Source organism: Anopheles bellator, chromosome 1 (genome assembly GCF_943735745.2).
Source record: "Anopheles bellator chromosome 1, idAnoBellAS_SP24_06.2, whole genome shotgun sequence".
In the NCBI taxonomy this organism is placed as follows: Eukaryota; Metazoa; Arthropoda; class Insecta; order Diptera; family Culicidae; genus Anopheles; species Anopheles bellator.
The window spans coordinates 19,311,556-19,334,332 of NC_071285.1; the positions used below are offsets into that span (position 1 = coordinate 19,311,556).

At 46.4% G+C, this 22,777-nt stretch overlaps 2 protein-coding genes across 2 annotated transcripts in view; one reads left to right on the forward strand and one right to left on the reverse strand.

Moving 5' to 3' along the window:
- Positions 1-11: 11 nt before the first annotated feature.
- Positions 12-1,093, reverse strand: LOC131216641 (large ribosomal subunit protein uL2m). Its single transcript, XM_058211189.1, has 2 exons — positions 574-1,093; positions 12-509 (listed from the first exon to the last, which is right to left on the reverse strand). The coding sequence occupies exons 1-2, from the start codon at positions 1,046-1,048 to the stop codon at positions 91-93; spliced, it is 894 nt and encodes a 297-aa protein (XP_058067172.1). The 5' UTR covers positions 1,049-1,093; the 3' UTR covers positions 12-90.
- A 793-nt stretch (positions 1,094-1,886) lies between these two features.
- The window catches only part of LOC131215171 (uncharacterized), a 33,347-nt gene continuing 12,456 nt past the window's right edge, over positions 1,887-22,777 (forward strand). Inside the window, exon 1 of the mRNA XM_058209557.1 lies at positions 1,887-1,928. The gene's annotated coding sequence lies outside the window, so the exon portion shown is untranslated. The remainder of the gene's footprint in view (positions 1,929-22,777) is intronic.

Genomic DNA, 22,777 nt, shown 5'->3' on the forward strand with positions numbered 1-22,777 from the left:
GTTATGTCGGAGTGCAAGTAAATTTATTCCACAGAATAGACTGATGCACTGCAAAACGAACTACTGGCATTTCCGTGTTTGGGATACATTCTACAGTTTTAACGTTAACTTTAAAGGTTTCGCTGGCTTTTCAGCCGGTGGTGGTATGACGCGCATTGGTGGTAGACGGCGAACCTTTCGGCCGTGCCGTCCATCCTTGCGTTGCCACAAGCCCGAGCGTGGCCGATTGCCTAGCTCACGGTTTTTCTGCGCCGAACCGATTGGAGTTTTACTGTGTTCCACGTTAGAGACTCGGCCAACAGTCGCCATGCACGTTTGCTTGAAGGCAAATTCTTGCTTCGATGGTAGCTGCACCACGACCAGATCGTCAAATTTGCGCACAACCGTTCCGTACGTTCCGGCGGCATGAATCATATGGCAATGCTGGCCGGGAAACTTTTCCAGGCAGTGAATTTGTGTTCCCGTCTGTAGTGCCCCGAGTGGATACGCATCTCCCTCATTCGCACGAACTGGAGAAAACGAAAAGAATAATCAACGATTATTCAGTCTTTCGCGGTTCTTGGTTTTACATACCGGGAATGCGGGGGATGAAACGTGAAGTTTTGATCAAATCTCCTGCCTTCATGTTTTCGGTGGCCACGATGTACTTCATTTCATTGCCAACGGCAACGAGGGCCACCTTTGCCGTGCGGCAGCCATCGTGAATCACTGCTATCACCTTCTCGGTCTGCGGGGGACCTTCGCTTGGTCCGTCTCGCACCCATTTGATCCAGTGATATTTATGCTTGATGCCACCACCGATTCCTTTGGCGATCACTCGGCCCGTTTCGGGATCCCGGCCGGCCAAATTGGTCACCCGCAGCGGTTCGACGGTGTACTCAGCTGGAAAGTGAACGATGCGCCGAAAAGATCTTCCGCCGCCAGGTTTGGGTTTGTTCAGCAGTATCTCTAGACTCTCCAACGAAATGTGTCTAGCGGTCGTGTGGCGCACATCTCGAGTTACAGGCGATACCAGAAGCCGCTGAAACAGCCTAGCCAAATTGGCCATATTTACAACTTTTCCCGATAACCGAGCTGAAACGCGGTGTGTTTATGCAACCTTGCTCTTTGACAGTTTCGCGTCAACCTTGGTCTGTAACGCCATCCATAACGCAAGTAACGCATGAATTCGAATTCTATAATTTCTTGAAAGTGTTGATCATTTACAATGTACATCATCTTGCGGGATAGATATTTTTATTGATTTCTCTCTTTTGCCTAAACATACTCTAAATCAGTTTGAAAATTCCTAGTTCCGAGCGGTGGCGGATTGTTTGTGTATCAGGGAAACCGAACAGCTGATGTAAAACAACTTTCAAGCGGGCTTTATGTTGCAGTAATTTGTTTTACAAGAAACATGTATGAATATTAATAGTTTCGCGTAAAGCAAAATTAAGCTGTGTAAGCAAATCGAGTGGTCAGTAACAGTGGATTGGCACTGGTTATCTGCGTTCGAAGTAAATTACATTTTGATTATGTAAACTACACTTGAACTAAATCAGTAGCAACCGTGAATGTCAGTCAGGCCGGCATCACAACAACAAAATGAGGTGAGCGATTTATTTACTTAATTATTTCAATTAGTTTAACCTTGGATCTAAAAGATTCGACCTTATTCGCGGTGCTAGGGAAACAATAAAAGTTTCCATTTTGTTAGGTAAGCAAAACACTAGCATCAGCTCGTGATCCTCAGGCTTCTCGTGCTTGTGAGGTCAAAGGGCTCTGTTATAAGTCTTGTTCTTCTTTGATTACTTTTAGTTTGTCTGGTCGAAATGACGACGGCAACGGCGGGAACATTCCATTACTTTGCCTACGGAAGTAATCTTCTTGCTAAAAGGATACACATTCAAAACCCATCCGCAGTGCGGAAAGGATTCGGTTATCTTCAGGTGGGTAAAGACCATCGGTTGTTGATTATTCTCGTTTAGTGATTTCCTACGATCTATCGCAGAACTACGGTCTAGACTTTTTTCATTATGCTGCACGTTGGCGAGGGGCTCCAGCCACGATAGTTGAGCATCCGGAAGCACAAGTGTGGGGAGCGATATGGGAAATTGATAACAGCAATCTAGCGGATCTAGACCGCCAGGAAGGTGTTCATAACAGCGTTTACAGGCCGCTTACTCTGCCAGTAATATTACCGACAGGCGGGACGCTAGATTGTCGAGTGTATCAGCTAGTGAACAACCCTTGCCACTTAAATTCCACTGAGGAAAGGCCCTTCGAAAGGCAGCCCTCGAAGACCTACATGAACATTATAGTAAACGGAGCCAAAGAAACTGGTTTGCCTAATGATTATATTGAATTACTGAAAAACGTAAAGCACAATGGAAATAGCGGCGATCCGCAACTGTCTCTTGAGCTAGAGAAACCAATAGAAGATTGATTTCATGAGTAAAATTACGACTTTCATTCCTGATTTCATTTTTTTCTCGTTAATCGTGCGTAAATTTAAATTTAATCTTAACTATAAAAACAGGTAAAACTTCCTATCACAAAGAGAATACTTTTCTCCACAACAAAAAAGGAGGTATTGAATAAATATTGAACATACTCATTGTATTATTATCGTATCATCATTTATCATTGTGCAGTTTTAATGATGATTTTAAATACTTTTAAATAAATCAAGCGCTGAATGCGATATCGGCATTATTTATGTAAAACCATCCGGTAGCATGTCCTTCTTTCAACGGAGAACTAGCTTGGGCAACGATGTGTAAGAAATTTTATCGTAACTTAAAGTTTTGTTAGTGGGTTGTCAGGCAGTATTGAAGAAAACCAAAGAAAACATAAACTTCAAGTGCTTATTCAAATCAAAACTTCCAACGATCATTTTTGCTTCTAACCCTATCAACTAACTAAAAGAACTAATAGTATTAAAAAAAAACAATTTCCGTGCTTTGGGAACTCACCAAACGGCAATTTTCCGCGCTGTGTGCATCAACCAAGCGTTTTGGTAGTTCATCCTGCGCCCCTCAAACTTGTGAAGGAGAAAAGTACCATGTCCCGCTTCCCCAGGTGGGGAAAATGAATGCTTGGAAAATGGGAAAATGGAAAACGAACCGAAGGGTTGCTTCCCATTCGCAATCCGAAGATTTGCTTCCAGTCGGGCCGCGTGCGCCGAGTGCCGAGGCACAGTCAGAGCAAACATGCATATCTGGAACTACAACGTTCATTATCCGGATTTGGGGCATCCGGTTCTTGATAAGTTATCACGAATATTTCACAGAAATCTGTTCCAAAACATTATACATTGCAATAAGCACTTTGTGGAATTGTAATTGTATACTTAATAATGATAACTGCATTTGTAAATGCCCTCTGAACCTCTCATGAAATTATAGGAATTTCGTGGTGTTTATCTGATCCTTCCAAAACCCTCCCTTTATTTTGACTTCTACAATTCAATCCTTCTCACTCGAGCGATGCCGAAAATGCTCGGTATTTTGTTCCTGATTTCGGTTAAATCCGTACCGATCGAACACATTCTTGTAATACTGTAGGATACGAGTTACAAACCCGGAAATTACCACACTGTTGAATGCCAAACGAGTCAAAGCAGTCATCACCTTCCTATCGCCCAGTAGCCGGTTGAAAAGGCCAAAAAAAGAATTACCATTAATGAATGGCCCAGATCTGGAATAGCTCTCCAGTGCACGGTACAGAAGGCTGCGCCACAAAGCCTGCGACAATTTGGTAGAGACCTTTAGCCAGGGTAATTATGAAGTTTGATAGAGATGTTAGCGGTTGTACGAACAAGAGTGCGAGCAGCAAAAATTAATTTATTCACTCGACTTTGCTTGAGAGGTTCTACGAAGTAAGAAGCTGGGACCAGCGCGATGGCGAGCACTTTTCTTTTTCTACACTTTTGCACGCCACGTAATGTCCCAGGGATTCCTTGCGATTACGCTAGGAAATTGCATAATGAATAATTTCGTAGTTGTATAACTGCCCCGTACCCCAGAATTGTAGTTTCGGAATCTTTTTATCAGCATACAGGCATACAGGATAAAGTGTCAATCCAATACCCTAAATCTTTCAAACGCTTGATATAGTTTTAAATTTTTAATTACAATGGAATACCAGCGGTGGTGGTCTGGTGCCACTCGAATCAAAACTTTTTCCGCGAGTAATGGTGCCCCTGTTTAACGGGTTCGTCCAAATAAATAGCCAGAATTGCCGTTCCCTGGAGCAGCGGGTTGAGCGGTCTCGTGCCCTTCATAAGCCAAAACCCCACTCGGTCACGTGCGCACGGCGCATATGGGGCAGGCGGTTTAAAACGGTCGCCTCCGGGTCGCGTTCTCGTAATTCAGCACCTTGGCGAGCCCGTTAAGCCCCTCCTGTCCTTAAAGAACCGCTTGATGGAGCCATGCGTTGCGCGTAAGGCCTAGCTAAATCCCCTCTTCAGAGCGGAATAAACGCCCGCTACGTGCGAAGTATGACCGAAACTTCCGAAACCAGCAGCCGCCAATTCAACTCCGGCCGCCAACCTCAAGCGGCCGCTTAAGCGCCAACCCGACCTGAAAACACTCGCCCGGCCGGAGGTCCGCCGGTCGTCGGTGTTGCCGGGCATCTCTTGATCTATCGTGCCACCTCCCAGTCCCTCCCCCCAGTTCCTCGAGGGATGCCACGGTCACCTGTCCACGGGGCTCGATTTCCGCTGCCTACTGGCGCAGCCGGAACCCGTCACGAGAAGGCCCCTCGTGGAATCGTTTGTTTTGCCGCGGCAAAACATCATTATCCCACATCAGAAACCGGGCTTAAAATAAACATAAAATATGCAAATCCTTCCACCCGGCCGATGCTATCACATGTAGATCCGCAACGTTCGCTCACTCTCTCGCTCTCGCGTTCTCTCTCTCCCCCCCTCTTTGCTTGCTTAGAGCTTAGAGCTTCACATTACTTTCGCCCCACACCGCGCGGGACACGCTTTTCCCGGTTTTCCCGGACATCGTGCTCGTGTTCTGTTGTGGACTTAAGCGTCCGGAGAGTGTTGGCTTCTTTTTGCCTTTCTTTGCAGGTTTCTCTCTCTCTTGCTCGCGCAATGACGCATGACTGTCTGTTTGAGCTTTTCATTACTACGCGGTCGCCATGCCGCCGGTTGCCATGGCAATACCAGCGGCGGAGAAAAAAATCTTTTTCTCGACGTTGTTTTTTCGCCTCCGCTCCCCAGAATTGTTGCTGCGGCCGCAACACGCGTATGCCAGCAGCAAAACGCCAGCACGCAGAGGGGCCGTGGGGGTGGGATTTTCCAGCCAAGCCTCACTCGCGGTGCCGTGAATTTATTTGCTATCAACAAATAATGCGAACCATGTGGCCCACTCATGTGGTGGCCGTGGTGCTACCAAAGACCGCGGTGGAATCGTTGGCGAATGTTCGCGCGAGAATGTTTGAAGGATTTTAATGGGCCTGGTGTGGAGATTTTTTGTGTGTGCTGAGCCTTAAGGGCCCGCGGCGTGAAGAGCTCGGCCAGACACAGGCCCCGGACCGAACGCGACCAGACACATCCTGATCTGATCCTGTTCATGCTCGGTGTTCCGTCGGTCCGTCGGGTGGTGTTTTCGTCTATGGCCTATTTTACGAGTGGATGGTAAACGAAACACTCTCAAACCGCCACCACACACACATGCACACATTCTAGCACCGTGAGTGTTTTCGTACAATTTCGAGCACCGTGCCGTGCCGGTTCCGAGCTGCTGGCAGTAACTTGGTTAGCGGATGATTTACTTAACGGAAGGCATTTGAAAGTTTGCCGCAAATTAAGAACGATGTGAAGGAACACTTGGCAGTAATTTTTCGGTTAATGACCACAGTGCATGGTACCAATTTAAGGTGCTTCAAGCATCGAGAACTCGAAACTCGTTGATTTGGTTAGCATTAAGGAGTGAGTTTCGTCACACACTTTTCGGACACGGTGCGTGTTACAGTTTGGTTACAGGCACCTAATTTCATTGGACGAGGACGTCTGCAAAAGTCTGGGCACCAATCGTGGGACGAGAGTGAGAAAAATATAACTGACGTGAAAAACAATACCGACGATGATTGCTCCGCCGGGCCGGGAGTGATGTAATTGAATTTTCTTCAGAACACGTGGGTCGAAAAGTAAGTTCGCCATTGAGCAAATCTGGGAGACCAAGAACGACGGACCAGAAGACCGTTACCAAAGACGGTCGCACTGTCGCTAAAGACCGAACATTGACAGACATTATGTTCGGTAATGGGGCAAACGATAACCGTAATGTGACAGTAGCACATCAAATGAGACGGTCCGCTCGGCTATTCGATGCCAGAATTTCAGGCTAACGGCATTGTTATAAAATGCGGCCCCGGCCGTGGAATCCCTCATTCAACACGTGATCACAATGTGTGGTGTATGATTACCGTTCCGCGCCGGACCAGGTCCACGGAGCGGTGGGGGGCCAGGAAATAATATTTGCCAACTTGCCATCGTTATTCGCATCCGTATCTCCGGCGTCGTTTCCGCTCTAAAGTCGACGTTTACGTCCAGCCGCAGGAAGCAGGAACCGTCGCCGTGACGCATTGCACACGGAATGGTGGAAAACTTTCCGATTGTCCCACGCCAGATGGAGGAGTTGGTAATCGAGTTTGGGCCTTACAGCTAACGGCATTTTCAGTGCTCGGGCTAGCGCAAAGTATGATTACCGTGACACTCGTGTGGAAACATTTGGTCGCAACGGAAGTGAATATTCGGCCCACCTTCCTGTCCACTCCCGTCCTTGGTTTTTCCCGGTCGTCAGTGCTCGGTTCACTATGTATTGCAACTATGTATCCGTAATTGAGGAAGCCTTCAGCTTGTCTGGTGTGACGAACGTGCTTCTGGGAACGATTGGAGCGCGTCGTCGGTTAAAAGGTTTAGTCTGATTCTAAATTCAATTTACAGTTCAAAGTATCAGTATGCATAGTCCGTTCCTAGAAACCTACAATTTAAAGTTTGATCGATGTATTGATGTTCTAGTTTACGAAAGGCATGATGATGGAATTACTACAACGCTAAAAAGTACTAGGCGCCTCCATCAAGAGGTTTATTACCGCGGGGAAAAACAGTCACGGGTTATCCAAAATATCTTCGGAATTTCACGCAGAATGTTTACGTGCGTTTACCTTCAGCCCTACGATACGATCCACGATGTGGTGCCATAAAGGATCGATGCCATAGGTATCATCATTCCTAGTTGTCTGCTTTTCATGTTTTTACTCATACTAACTATTGATGGCCGTCGCGTCGAGTTCAAACCGAAAGATGTGGTTACTCTAAAACCTGGCAGGATATAAATATTTATGAACGTTATATCTTTTCTGATGCTTCCCACGTTGCATAAGGTGTGCCTGCATAGTCTACACCTTCACGGGGACCGTGGTCCTCGAAAGTAGTTTTCTGCCAACGAAGTTCGGGCTAGAGAAAGTCATAAGAACACATCAGAAGAAATACTGAAAGCAACATCTCATCCTTGCCGAAAGTTTACCATCGCGTTCGATGGCCCGAGTGCCTGAGCAGGCACTAGCGCTAGCTCATCTATTACAGGTGAATCTCCGGCGGTACTATCGGGAATTCGAGGTTTATAGCGACTCCATCAACCCCGGGCACCGGGTCCTGTAGGTTGAGAAGAGGGGAGTCGAAAAATAAATAAAGGTGCATTAGGGTTTTTAGTATCGGATCGGAGCGGATCGTAGTCTCGGGAACGCTTCCTTTCCGTATCATCGTCGGTCGATAATAAACAACCGAACAGTGCCCGTTGATTATAGCCTTAAAATTCTGGGCCCGCAACAATCGCGCAAATTGAAAGGGCGAGAAGAAGCGGGCTATGTGTTTCAGTTCACGCGATGTTTGCGCTCATAAATGTACATTTTTGTGAAGGCATGCATGTTTCACCAAAGTCTCGCCCGCCGTCGACATGATGATGTATAATGTATCAAACCCTCTCGCGGTGTTTGCCGCTGAGTATGTTGCCATCCATAATGAATGCCCGGCTTCATGCTCTGCTAGTTTGGTAAACGAAGGGTGGGATCCGCTGTTTTTTTTTCACCGTCGAGATTGCAGTTGTTTCTCGTTAAACTTAACTTCACCACCCGCATCAAATAATAATGCTGAAAACGTTATTGGTGCTTTAACAGCTGATAGGTGCCCGTTGATCCCTTGGCTCAGTTGCCCCGGCTAGAATCGATTTCGCTTGGGTGACGCACCGTGAGCCTTACTTCCGATAGCTCATCCATCGATTATTATTTATTTAATTTTGTTGAAACCACTTATTAAAAGGTTCATTGTAGATTCAAAATAGTTAACGTAATAAGAGATAGTTGTTCCCTTCCTAACACAAGTTCTATCATTTTTCCCCTATTTTATTACCCTTCATCCTTCGTATTTCATCTTGCAAAACACCATACATTCTGTTCGTTTCCCCAGTAGGATGTTCTCTTTTGGTTTATATTGTGCCGTTGTCGGTAAACTTTGCTGACGACAAAAGCAGCAAGAACGGTGTGGCGCAGGCACAGTAAATCCGGGAGTGCGCCCTAAAAAGTTCAACCGAGCGGGAATGGTATGTATGATGCCGTGTAGTCATGTGTGTCACATTCTTTTTTTGTGACTCCACTTTCCGTATCCTTTTCGGGTTCTTGAAAAGCAAAGCGAACCGCAGACACACGGTCCCCGATCCTGTCGCTCTATGGCTCGAACGGGCCGAACAAACGAAGGTCTTGATTCCCTCTAATGAAGCCTTACGGTGCCGTGTACCGTGGCGTAAGCAACCGCAAGCGTGCTCCAAGATAGGGATGCCGTTTTTGTCCCTATTACTTGCGCATTTTCCGTGTGACCAGCATTAACATAACTGGTGTTGTTTTTCTCGCATCTTGTTGTTGCCGTTTTTTTTTCGTGCCGGTCACCCGGCCCAGTTAAGCCCGGCAGCTTAGTGTATTTCAGCTGCTCGCATCGCAGCGGAAATGTATGGTCGGTGTGAAATGGAAACCGGAAAATTATTTGTCATCCCTTGCAACGACCCTGCATCCCTTTTGCTGGCACCGGCACCGGCAGCGATGCCACCAGGAGTGCTGGTCAGGTGGGTTTTGTTGGGACAGGCGTGAACATTCCCGCCGGTGTGAGCTTTATTAAAGTGCGCTTTAAAACAAAAAAAAGGAAGCTACTTTCAATGAAGAACTACGGGCTGAAGTAGCATGTTGAGAAGAGGGCTCCAGCGTGCCAAAAAACAATGAGCAAAAATTGTGTCCTGTGCAGCGTAAGCCATTTTCTGCAGACGTAAAAATTAAAGCAGTGCAGATTATTTCCAGACGCTGGAGATGCTATCTTTTAATTACGATTCGGTGTAGTATTTATTTAATCTGTGTTGTGAGTTCGAATCGGCAGACCAGCGGATGGACGTCATCAACCATCAAGCGTCCGGAAAATACTATTCCTTTCTATTCCATTGCTAAACTGCACACGAGCAAACGTGAATAATTCTTCGGGCGTTTATCAAACCGCTGATATGCAAAAAGCGTGCCGAAAACTTTATCCACCAACCAGCAGCCGCGAATGGATGGCCCAGTAGTCGTGGTCCTCCTTTGACACACTAGCTGCCACCGACCGGCGGGCCGAATTATACATCAACTTTTTGCAGGTACAACATAATTGGAGCAAACAAGACAGAGAGAGAGAGAGAGCGAGAGAGTGCTTCAAAGACCAACATAAAAGTTCGAACAGAAGAAATGAACATTCCCCCCGCTAAGGAAAGTGCCCTTTGGAAGCAAACCGCACCGCCCGGCCACAGGATGTTCAGAAGCGAAGAAAGCTCACGTTATCAAAATTTGAAAAGTTTCGCAAGACATTCAGAACAATTAGTATTTAGAGGAAGTTTCTCTGCGTGCGTTCCACAGGCATCACAATCCAAATTTCAAGTTGCTCGGTTCCGGCCGCTCCCCCGAAAGTACCGCAAAAATGCGGACCTACAACGCGTTCCGAGGAAGTACTATTGTGGTTTGCGTACCGGGATGGCCCAACCAGAGGACAGTTTGGTGTTGAATCGAGAGCTCTTCCACGGGCACCGTACCAGGGCACATATGAACGCGTGGGCCTTTTCCGGATTGTCCTATGAACGGTGAGCGAAAGGTGAAAGGCACACTGACCCACGAACGAGCCACTCCAGCCACGTGTCCTTGGGGCGTTCGAATGGCGGCCGATGAAATCAACGTTTTATTTACCGACGGATGCGAAAGTTTACCTTGCGTTTGGACGCATCCTGTGCTGGTGGGTGGCTGGCTGGCAACGAGTAAATATGATTATTTTCGGCTGTACTATTATGCCGGAACACTGCGTCCCTCTGTTTCATTCTCCCTCTAATGATTGTGCGCCACAAAATAACCATGTGAGCTACGCTACGTTTACATTGATTTGATTGTTTTATTGATTTGATTGATCACTGGCAATAGCTGATTATCTGGATTCCAATCGATCCTCTGCCCGTGGCACATCAATGACTGATTAGTTTGTATCGGATTATGCTTACGGCCCGACATTGATTGGGACGATTTGGATGGGGTTCTTAATTTTACGTTGGTCGATGCTATATCTGAAGAATTGGCACGGAGGTTTCGGACTCTTTTAACTAGAACGACCCTTTCGAAGCACACATAGCCGGATTGTAAAAACGGGCACAATTAAATGAGGTGCTAAAGCGGAAATTTAAATTTAGTTTCAACATTTGGAAACTCCGAGTGTATTTTTGCCATTTTTATAAGTGTGATAGACTTTTCTGTCTTGATAGAACTGCCATTTGCCAGTGTTGTTGTACGATCTTGAGTTTAGCTATTTTGGTTTTTTTTTCCTAGTGGTTTCTAATATGTTGGACAAATTAAGTGATGCCTGCCAGAGTTGGGCTACATATTGGTCGACGTCCTTCAATGTTTTGCATGTTTTTTTCATCTTTATTACGTTCAATTTTCGCTAGCAGCCTTGAACAGAAACCGAAGTCAACATTTTTTGGTGAATTCTTTCCCCACGGAGTTAGAGCGGCACGTGCCTCTAGTTCCATTTTTATCGCTCACCCAAAACGCACACGACTCAGGAGGACGCACAAGGAACGCGTGCGAAAGTCACTATCATATAACTAATGTGCTCTTCATGTTATGGTTATCGTTATGCGGCCGTTATGCTGAGTAATGCTGGCCGTATACGTACGAAACGCACCACATCTGTTCATTTGTGCGGTAACATTTCTGTGGGGATTTAGTTGGCCAGTTTGGAAGGTTATTTTGATTTGTTTTCACCGCTGCGCCGTTCTGGCACTTTCCACACACAACCACACGCTGGCCCTGCTCGCCTTTTCCAGCATGTGTTCCAGCAGCAAATATGCTTTCCGCGCGCCCGCCTGGCTGGCTTCTTTGTTTGGCCGTGCTCCCTGCTGTGGTAGGACCTCGCACCTTGCAGGGCATCCACTGCCGAGCAGCCGAGATTTGAAAGCGATACTCTAGCACCGGCACCGGCAGGAGCAGCAGCAGCAGCAGCAGCGATACTCCGCTGCGCATGAAGTATTTACGTGCGACTTCCTTCGTTCGACGCTTCGCTACCCCCGTCAGCAGGATCTGCGGTCGAGCATCGCCCAAATTCGAACGTTTCTGGCCCGCGACCGAGGAACGCGCGCGCAAGAAACCGGAGCGCGCGCGGTCCGTGGTCTCGCCTCGCATGGCCATAACGATTTTGGGGAGCTTTTAGAAAGATTAGGCCTCACCACGACACCGCGTGCTTTAGTGCTGCAACCAAGTGTCTGGGGTTTTTGGGCATAACAAATGTGCGAACTGTGCCGGGGCAGATGGTGAACAGTAATAAAACGGATGGTCCGGTAAGCGAACACAGCTTCTGTTGTTTTATGTTTTCATAACTGGACCTTTTTTGGTGGCGACTTTTTAAAACACGACCAACATTTCATCAATATCTAAGCGAAGTTGCATCAGCTAAGTGTTGGCCTTGTGACCAACGTTCCATTTTGAAGATCTCACCCAATCGTTCGGCAAAATTGGTTTCAAATTTTTGGTCGTTATGACAAAGAAAAGGAAAAAAATCTGATGCGATATGATGGAAATGGTCGGTGGTGGCCGTGTCGCTGCTTTATTTATGATAAACAAAATTGAAATGCAACCCAACAACCTGGCCCGAACCTGCCGAAGAAACAGTGTTTAATATTGCAATCACGTCACATCGGGTCAATTTTCTGCTGTTAAGCGTTGGCGTCCAAAGCACCACCCCGCCGGGTCCGGAGGATCGGAACGGAAACAACGAGGATGGCGATGGTGGTGCCAAGCAAATTCATGCCACTGCCCAGCCCAGGTCTATTTGCTTTTATTGGGTTTGCTCTCGGGCGAGGAAGCCAACAATCCGGGCCAGCCATTTTGTGCTCCCGGGTCACTGGCGTTCACGCGGTACAGTATAATTGAATCAATAAAATAACAGAAAATAAGGGACGCAAATGAGAAAAAATGAAAATGTGAATCCGGTTATCGGTTTTACCGTGGGCTCCTGGGGTCACCTGATTCTAGGGCGCTAGCAAAGCACTTCAGCACAGTTTCTTGATGTACTCAAGTTCCGGCTAACATTTTTTGATGATTTCTTTCTTCGTTTCGAGTGCTGAATGGTCATGGTCTGCAATAGGGTATCCTTTTTGTGGATGGCCTTAGAAGACTTTGCGGGCTGGTTCGTTGTCGTCCGCCATTCTCATGACATGACCTGCCCACCAGAGCCTGGCGAGGCGTATACGTTGCACGACATTCCGTAGAGTTCGCTGTTGTAGCGACTTCTCCATTATCCCTCCAAACATACGGGACCTAGAATTAATCTGAGCATCTTCCTTTCGGAAGCTAAGAGCGTTACGTCAGCTTTGGACAGAATCCATGTCTCAGATGCGTATGCGAGTCCTGGGTTTATAAAGGTTCTTCCAGCTTCGATCGTCTTGACACGAGATGTAAGGGAAATATTTTCCTGAGGCTGTAGAATTACCTGTTGGCTCGAGACGATTTCTGCAGACCGAGATTGCCCGTAGCTTGCACAAGCCCTTTTTATGCCTGGGCTACGCCGTAGAGCCTTCTACCTTCGACGAATCCATAACTAATAACGCAACTAATTTTCATCCGCACACAGGTCCGTACGATCCAATGACACCCCGGTTTGTCGGTTTCATGAGTGGCAACTCGAAGTCGAGCTGGGTTTTTGGTGGTCTACGCCTGACCGCGGGTAGTTGGTGCGGCAGTTTGAGGCCACCTCCCGGTCGCCTCCCATTAGCTGATGCTCCCCGTCCATTGACGTCGTGTTTTATTAATACATCACCGACAATAAACGTCAATATAATCCATCTGATGCTGCGTGACGGGTGCTGAAGCATCAGTAATTAGTCAAACTTTCGGGTGTTTGATTTCAGCGATGAATAATGCATAAGGGCTGGGCGACGGCAAGCGCTGACCGCCGGGTGTCTGCTTACCGGGGCTTCCGGGTGGTAATTATTTCAATTTTCTCTCATCTGACAGTATCCTGCCCGGGGCAATGATTGGGATGACAGCTTTACTGCTCTTTCGGGAGGCGAGATCGTGCTGCATTCGACGGTCCATCCGTTTCGATTGGTTGACATCATAGATCACTAATTGCCGTCTCGGCGGTTCCCTCTGGCCTTGCCCTTTGGTGAGAAAGGCTGGTGCGTGATGAGACCGTTCAACGTGAACTACAGTAGCAGGACTATTTCGGATGAACCGTCCGTCCGATCCTGGCCGTTGAAAGATGAAAGAGTAAAGTGGCTCTGAATTTTACATCATTCAATAACATTTTCAAACACTCTCGCCTAGCGTTTGTGAACGGAGATCGGATGCTCGCGCTGTGTTTAGAGCGTTGCAACGTGTTTGTGGCTACGGCCAAACCCAATTACACGACCCCAGCTCCGTAGGGACTGTTAAATTGGAATGTCACTTAAAGCACAGCGAGGCACCCGTCCTGCTGTGAGGCGAGCCCTCGGCGCCCCGGATTCGGATAAAGCCCCGGAAGCAATTTTTGTTACTTGACATCAGCTAGGGAAATATCCTGCGGTAAGATGAAACCCCCGGGCGACCCCTAGGGCGGGTTCGACACCGCTGCGACGGAAAACTACACCGACTCCCCAGAAAATGGTTATCATACATTTATAAATAGCTTAAAATCGAGTTTACGAAGCCGAGACGGCAGAGGGACGTCCCGGGACGTCGGAAAATGGCAGAAGTTTAGTTGCATCGCCGGCGCACTGGGGAGTTGGGCTACTTTGCCCGGTTTGGCCCGGCCCCCATGCGCCCCCCTGACAGCCAACGGGGGGGCCAGCAGCATTAGATGGTAAAGTGGTAATAAAAAGGACCCATTGTCAGGACCACGGGACCATTGTTAGTTTGACAGTAGTTTTTGAGTGAACCGAGTGGTGTCTGCAGGAACACACATGAAAGCTTTAATTTTGTTTCTTAATATGTTTATAGGCCGACAGGTTTAGGTTGGCAAAATGTGCTCGACTTCAGGTCGAAGAACCGACAAATGTGAGCAAACTTTGCCGGTGAGTTAAAACTTTAACATACTCTGGCCGCCTCCCTGTGGATGTGGATGCCCGGAAGCCGACCTGGGACCCTGGGTTGGCCTGTTGCCACCATACCGATGCTGCTGCGACTGCCGCGGGGAACGAAATTTATTTTACGTAAAGTTTAGCATCTCATTACTCAAGCGCAATTTACTTTTATCCGAAAATTGCGACGAAGCGAAAGTTATGCAATAAATTATGTCCAGCGAACGGTGTGTGGCTAGTTTTGTATCCGTGCCGAGGCACGTCCGCGCCGTCTGGCGTGGTCAGCCGGCTTTTAATGTTCCCGTAAGAAGACACACGAATACGGAGCTGATACTTTAATGCGATATTTTTTGCGTGTTTCGGATTTAACTTTTATCAGATTCCGTGACACTTCTGTGAATCTTCCGATGAAGTTAATCCGAAACGTTGCATTAGATGACTTTGGCCCAGATGAAAAGGGATGTAGTGGCTTTTGCATGACATGTTTGCCTTTGCGGAAGCTTTCGTTTGTTTCAGGCTGCCTCACAAGCAACATAATCCGGACGTGTATTTGGATACGCTCGCTTAAGAGCTACGGAGATGCGGATCCGTATTACAGCTGCTGCTGCTGTGCTTGAGAACGTTCGTCCGCGGCGAGTTGCAATCACCACCACACGATCCGTAAGTCGCCCGGCGTAAGATGCCAAAGTATGCCGCTACATTCCGGTTCCACGGCTTACGAAGGCAAACGTATCGCGCTAAATAAACGTAGATATGTCACCGTTATTGATATTGATGGGCCTCGCTGTAACGCCCAGGCCCAAACGGAGAGAGGCGATGTCCTGAAAAGCTTCCTTCTGGCGAGCGAAACACACTTCTGGGCTTCTACGCCCTCTTCCGTCGTCGGTTCCTGAGGCCGAGAGATGAGACAGATATTCAATTTCGCATTCACGTCGCTGTCCGTATATCAAGGTGACAAATTGTAGCGTGTTGCTCGTGGGGAAATGATTTGCCGGAATTGGTGGAAATAAAAATGGACTCCGAAGGCCACCCGGGACGGGGTGGCCCCTTCCTGCCTGCCGTCCGTCCCTTCCGTAGGTTGTTTATCAGCACGGAATTGATATTTATTTCGCATCGTTTCAATCGCATGTGGGACCGTTAATCGGTGCTAAATGAGAGTTTTTCCCGCCAATCGGTTCGGTTCGTCAACGGAATGTGCCACAAATGGCGGGATGCTTTCGGTGCCTTTTCGGGGAATCCGCGAAACGATTCATGCGCTAGTTTGTCGATCGGTGCGGAAATAGAACCTGCTTTTTATTAATATTTTTATTTTGCTGAAATGGTTAATTAATTTAATTTCAATTAATTATACATCTTTCTCAGCTACTGTGCGCTGGAGATTGCACATTTCTGCGCATTTGCATGAGGTCAACAATTAAACATTTAAATCACAAACAACACCATTAATCAATCAAAGGAAAATGTGGACGAATGTAGGAAAAATGGGAAAACCGATGATGCCGGTGTCCGGTGTTGTAAATGCGCGTGTGTTCCGTTGTGTGTGGCAAGTAAACCCTGGCGTGTCACGCAATTTATTATGCATGATTGCGCCAACAATGGTCAACCCATTGTGTGTTCCAGTCTCACGAATGTGGCCGTGCCATTTTTGGTGAAGAAAATTAAAATAAAATCCTTTTCGCTTGCGGGGCCACATTAACCCGTACCGAAGCTCATCAACGGTAACGCCAGAAATATGGTATTCCAATCACAAATTAAACCTGTCACTCAGGCGCTCGGCGCTCGCGATAGTTTCGGGTCATTTATTGCATTTTTGTTGAGGCCAGGCCAGCAATTAAAATGTGTCACAATTAATTTTTATCGCTGTATTTCGATCTCGATTGGTCTCATCGGTCATTTTTTTTTGTTCGTTTGTCATTCAATTTTTTCCCCGGAACGAAACCTGTACGGAATTTCAATCACAGTGCTGCCGTCAATTATAGTTCGCTAACGGAACAATGTTGTACCTCAGCCGTCTTCATCAATTTCAGGTGTCACTTCTTCCGGTCAACGGGAAATTAATTTTTCAAATTGTGTATCTGGTTCTTTTGTTCCGATATAATGATAAACAATTCTAATGACCAGTTTTCGAAACCTCTCCGATTCGGATCACAAATCGTCTGCAGCGTCCTCGTGGCTAGGCGTTTGGTTGGTGCAAAAAAAACAGGACCTCACGGGAGCGCGGCCCGTACTTGATTCATGATTCTCTCCTTCCGGTCGGTTAACCATGCCAAACGGGCCCGGACCCCGGGCCGGCAAAGGAAAAAGAGCGTCAAGAAAATGAATGTTGACAAGGCGCCAAGCGCATTTGTCGTAATTAAAGCTAAAATTCTAAAAGCATTCAACCGTAAAAGGTTCACGCGAAGTTGCCAAAAAAGTTGCCATTTGAAATACGAGCTTACGCCGCCAGGACGCACTGTTTTCGTGCCGCAGCTCTGTAATGGGACACAGGACACTCCGGGCCGGGTCCGAAGACAGTGTCACAAAAAACTTTTGCCGAGCAGTCTCCAAAGGTCACAAAGGTTTCTTTTTTCCCGGCTGCTGTCACCGGTGTCTTCTTCCCGACGGCGAGGGTTCTCTGTCTTTTGATCCTAGACTAGATAGAAAAGATTGACCGAAAAAAAAAACGGGCCACCGGAAATTTGAAGCGCTCACGCTGGAGTTAAATGCTCTTGTCGTAGATCGGTCGATGGTGTGGAAAGGAAATAAACAGCTAAAATATATATATTTTGGCTCGTAATGAGCCGAGTTGTTTCAATGCACACACAGTTGCGTCCGGTTTTGTCCACAAACCGGCGAACTGCACATTGCTACGCCCCTGTGGGAAGTTTCCCGACCGACGAGTTGGTCCCATGGGAGCAAAATTGAATGAAAACAGCCATCGGGTCAGCGGCAACCATATTTTAGCTTCTGATTTATCAGACCAAATAGGAGACTTAAAATGTACTGCTTCCACTGCCGTACTTAAGGATCATGGCGTTAGAAAGTGTTGGGAGAAAGAACCGTGGAGTGACTGATTGTGTCGTTTTGTTACACACATCCTCACAGGTTGTCAGCGGCAGACTAATCTGGCCGTTGCATCAACAACTGGAAGGACTTTCCAATCAATAGCTGCTAATTACGCGTCGCACACGGCGGTGCACTCTTTCAGCAAACGCAATTATGTGGCGGGATAAAGTTTTGTCCTGGAAATCGGCAAGACGTTCCTCGAGAGAGTCCCGACCCACCGATGTGGATCGAACGTGGTGAAAGCGTCTATTTTCTGCTTCCCGGCCACAGTCGTTTCAGGGCGAGGAAGTTTCTCTGTGTCGGCCATTCTTTGCGCTCGCTCGCCTGCAAATACTGCTCCTCCGAGACGTTGCCGGTCGCCGATCGCGGCCGGAACATGGAATCCTGTTTGGATCCCGAGCCTGGGAACGGCTGGCCGAGAAACGAATGAGACGCGAACAATTCAATTAGCTCCACTTCGGGCCATGATTTCCTCTGGGTGTTCGATGCACGTGCTCGGTTCGTAACAGCGTTTTCGATTATGATTGCCTTTCGATATGATTGGATGGAAGATGAAAGTGCAGTCGGTCGCTCGGGTTGCATTGCTCTTCCACAACCCAGACACAGCGGCCATTATGTCAATAACTTAACACAGACACGCGGAACATTCGCTATTCCGGGGGAGCAAGCGAACGAAGTGACACACAGCTAATGGCGGCAAATAGATTTGGACCTTGTGTTTTGGCCGGCATCCACTTTCGGGATCCTGTGTACATTTCAGGACACAGCGTTTTAATTAAACCGTAAAAAGGGTAGCCGTTACGGCGAGGTCCGGGGAATTCAACATGTAAACAAACAAAGCCCGGTACCGTGGCCCCGTTCCAGCCTTGTTTTCGGTTCCTCTATCCTTTTTAATTGTCTGTAAAAATATCTCGATAACTCGGTACTTTCGCTGAACAAAACGTGTTCCCGGCGTCATCGCTCACGTCTGCTTTTGATGTTGCAGTTTATGCCAATCTAGAACCATTGTGCTGATGCCACGTCCGACACCTAAAACCACAGTAGTGAGGTTCTCGTAATGAAGTGAAATAATCAATCGCGCACAAAACCGACCGCGTAATCGATGCAACGCGCAAACCAGGATTCCCGAGGATGCTGCGGTGCTTAATGTAATTCATTGGCAATCGGGTGTAATTAAAATTCTCTCATAAACGATTGGTCTTCACTCATGTGATAATCGGCCGCACCGAAACACGATCCAATAAATCCCCAACGGTCCGGTGCGCGGTCCATTGTGGCGCGCTAATTATCGCTGCAATTAGAGCAATTCAGTTCACCCAGTAAAGTGCATTCAATTTACTTCGCACCCTTCGCACGCTTCACGCTATGTGACACTGGGAAAAAAACTCGCGATTAGATAACGGGATGTGCCCCTTAATTATTAAATGTTGGCAGATTGGGTTTTTTGTGTGTTCTTCTTCGCTTTATGATGAGGCATGGGACATACTGTAGAATAATTACAAAACTTTACACTCGGTGCAAACCTTTGTGGCAAGAAGATGGGCAGTAGTTTTTGAAAATTATGCTACAAAAACCGTACAACCGTCCCAAACGGAGGGCAGAAAATAGAAACAAGCAGCGAAACACTTGATACTCATTTCCGCGCTGGATTTTTCTTCGCAAAGTTTCGGCCAAGTTCCGGTTCCGGCGGTTTCAAAAATGAAGAACGGCCCGGATGAGAATAAATAGAAAAGGTCAGACGCTTCCCCGGCTTCCACCACGAACGAGATTTCCTATTGACATTTTTATCTTTTTTACCCTGCTCATTAGCCCGATGCCCGTTACTTCGAGGACAGGGCGCGTCGTTTTCCGGACCCTTGACCGTTGTTGCAGCTTCTCGGACACGACCCAGCGTGACCTTTTTCAGCTTCAGCCCATTAAAGTGTTAAAGTGCGATGACGAAGGAATAGGTAACATCTTCAGTAACGATGTGGACGAACAGTGGACGGTGTGCATCAGCTAAGGATACCAAACGCTGCAACTGTCTGATGAAGTGAGGCCAAGATATGCTCAAGTAGGTTCAGTTTATCTATTTTTTAACATGTTTACATTTTGCAATGGGGTTTTTGTAACAAATGCAAATTAAGGCAGGTAATTGTTTATCCTTCAAGTGTGGATAGGCTGGAAACGTGGACGTAGAATGGAACGTGAACGTTATGAGGTTTTAATGGACTGTCATCTGCAAGTATCGAAATTATGAAAAAATCATAAGTGATAAGAGGCGTGTAAACATTCAAAGGAATATTCATCAGTTCATTTCTTCACACAAACTCATATCGACATTATATACTTTATTCAATAGATTCTCAATCGAGATATCTTCATTAATGTTTTCCTCTCTGATAAAAACAAATCTATAACTATATTAGGAAAATGAAACTATTTTGTTTTCGTGTTGCCGGAAAACCTAAGAAATCCAACTTTGTTTGAATGGCTTTTGTATCGGCCGAATAAAAGTATCTTCTATATTATTGTCTCTAGAAGATTTTCTTGTTCCTTTACATTTAGTTATTACCTATATTACATATCAAGCCTATGTGTCTGCCTACATACAAGCGTATTTTAAATTGAACAAAGGTGAAATGCTATGCTATTAGGTAAATATTTATTATATGAAAAGGCACATTTGATTTTGATTTTTAGTTTTCGAAAAGGATTTGCAAGAGAGTGATGGCAGAAAACACAAGTTGTACTCAAGCTCATAAAGGCAATAATGTATGCAATAAAATAGCCGCAGTGGTCGAACTCGTCAAGAACCGCTCGTGAATCCCGCCGCAAGTCATTTATAATTAACTACAGAAGGCTAGGAATTCTGATTGGTCACAGTTATTTAAGGGAAATATAACTGAAATTCTGAACTTTGAAACTCGCTGAGTTTTTTTCGTTGAATCGCTACGCTAGATTCGATGGCCAATAGATGGCGCTAATGTTCTTAGCACTATGGAAAAAATGTACCACCAGAGCAATCCATATTTAATGCAATTTTGATCTCAATTTTTCATCAATCAGGACTATACGGTGGATGCATTAAAACTTCCCAATCAAGCCTCCGAATATTCTGACGAATCACTAAAGACGTGCGTCACATTTCGTTATCCTGGTGGAACACAAAACCTCTTCTCTGGTCGTTTCTGGTCAATCGCTAGCTTCGAATGGTGCATTTACTGACAGTAGAGATCTGAACTTAGTGTTTGAAAACCGCATATCTACCGAGAAAATAATGGAAATCTTATGTCCGCCTATTGCGTCAAATTTCCCACTGTGCACTAGAGTGTGTATTTGTGCGCGAATCGTTGGAACAAAACACAACTACCCCCCTATTATGAAACTCGAATCGAGAACTCGAACGATGAAGTGAACACAGTAAGAGAGAAAACAGAATACAGCAAGCGAGAAGGCAGAAAGAGAAAGCTATAGCAAAATGAACTCAAATGACCGTTCGAGCTCTCAATTCGAGTTTCATAATAGGGGGCTAGTGTCACTTTTAGAGGCCGGGAACGCAAAAATGTTTGGTTTGCGAACCTACAAGCGAAAACCAGGGACCGGGAACGCAGAGTTTTGAGGTTTCCACATCTTCAGTTGGTCAGAAAGTGCAGAGCCTAAATTTAAAAATTAAAATTCGAACAAGGAGGAAATATTTGAAACTGCTCGTAGCTACAACAAACAAATAAACAATAATAACGTTCAAGCTGAAAATTACAGTGGTGCCAACCTTTGCTGCGCGAACACCCGGAAGAGTTAAAATTAAAATTCCAACTTTTGCCGCGTCCGGACGTATTTTCCCGTCGAATTTCACGCGTACGGTAAATTTTCACTGTTGTGCCGAACATCCGGATGGGAAGGGTTTTTTGTCGCTCGCTCGTTTGTTTGGTTTTATTTTCGTAACCACTTCGAATTTCTCAGTGTTTTCTCTGTGTTGTGTCAATTGTTTCGTGAGAAGTGGTTTAACTGTGTAGGTGGCATTCTGTTTTGTTACTTTTTTTGCGGAACTAACGGCATTTGTGCGCGATCGTCATCATCCGATCCAAGGGCGGAAGGTTTACGTGTGTGCACGCTGAATATTCAATTATTCAGCCACAAAATGCACAGGTGTGTCGCACACATACGTGGAAGGGTTTCCCCGTGAAAGGGTAGAAGAAGCGCATTCTCGCCCTCATCTTCTCGTGGCGTGTGAAATATTTTGTTCCACCTGAACAATTGTTTTGGTTCTGCGATTGATGTCCTCAGGTGCGACTCAGAATACCAACTTAATCAAAAAGTTACGCCGATCGCCGTGTTTGTATATTCCCACCAAATTTGTTGTGAATCGTTGTTATTGTGAATGTTACGCTGAGTAGGTCAACAAAGAGAGCTATTTGTTTGTGTCAATCAATCGGTCAAATCGGATTTGTGGACGAACAACTTGTGGATCGAAGCAAGCACAGTGTCACCATAAACCGCGAAGTTTTTGTTAACAACAACACCAGAGATATCAAAACATCGAGGTTCCAAAATGTTTTGAAGGGTTGGTTTGAATCGATTTTGAGCATAAGATTCCGGGAACTTGTTGATCAAGGGGGTACCGCTTTTCTAGGTTAGTGACCCGTGTGACAAAACAAGTGCTCCGACGGCAACATTGTTGAGTCCTTCGTCTCATCATCTACAAAGTGCAACATTTTCACCGGAAGCGTGCTATTTATTTCCAGGCGTCGTGTGTGTTAAGTTTGTGTCATTAAAGTAAGCCGTGATCGATTGTGCTTTCGTGAATGTTGTGTATTTTAGTGTTGACGACGAAGCGATCTTCGCCAAAGAGCCAACGTCAATCGAAGTGAGGTGTTTAGAAAAGTGCTGAATGTTGAATAATCGTGTTGGTGGTACTTTCTCTTTGGCATTGTGCAGTAGCGTGAGTATGTGGTTGTAATATTCTTTCCATTGGGCTCGATTAGCTGCGCTGAAAGGTCTTGAATCTTGAAGTCAAAAAGCCACTCTCAAGAAACACAAAAGCCGCGTGTGTACACGCGAAGCCCACAAACCTTCACACAGCCCAACATTCCTTCCTGCGCTGGTGTGCGTCGGAAGCAGCGGATCGGATCACCTTTGGCAATTCC

Excerpts from the sequence above, each read along its gene's own strand:
- LOC131216641 (XM_058211189.1), bottom strand. The coding sequence starts at position 1,048 with ATGGCCAATTTGGCTAGGCTGTTTCAGCGGCTTCTGGTATCGCCTGTA. Across the intron at positions 510-573 it reads TTTCATCCCCCGCATTCCCG|TTCGTGCGAATGAGGGAGAT; the intron begins GTATGTAAAACC and ends CGTTTTCTCCAG.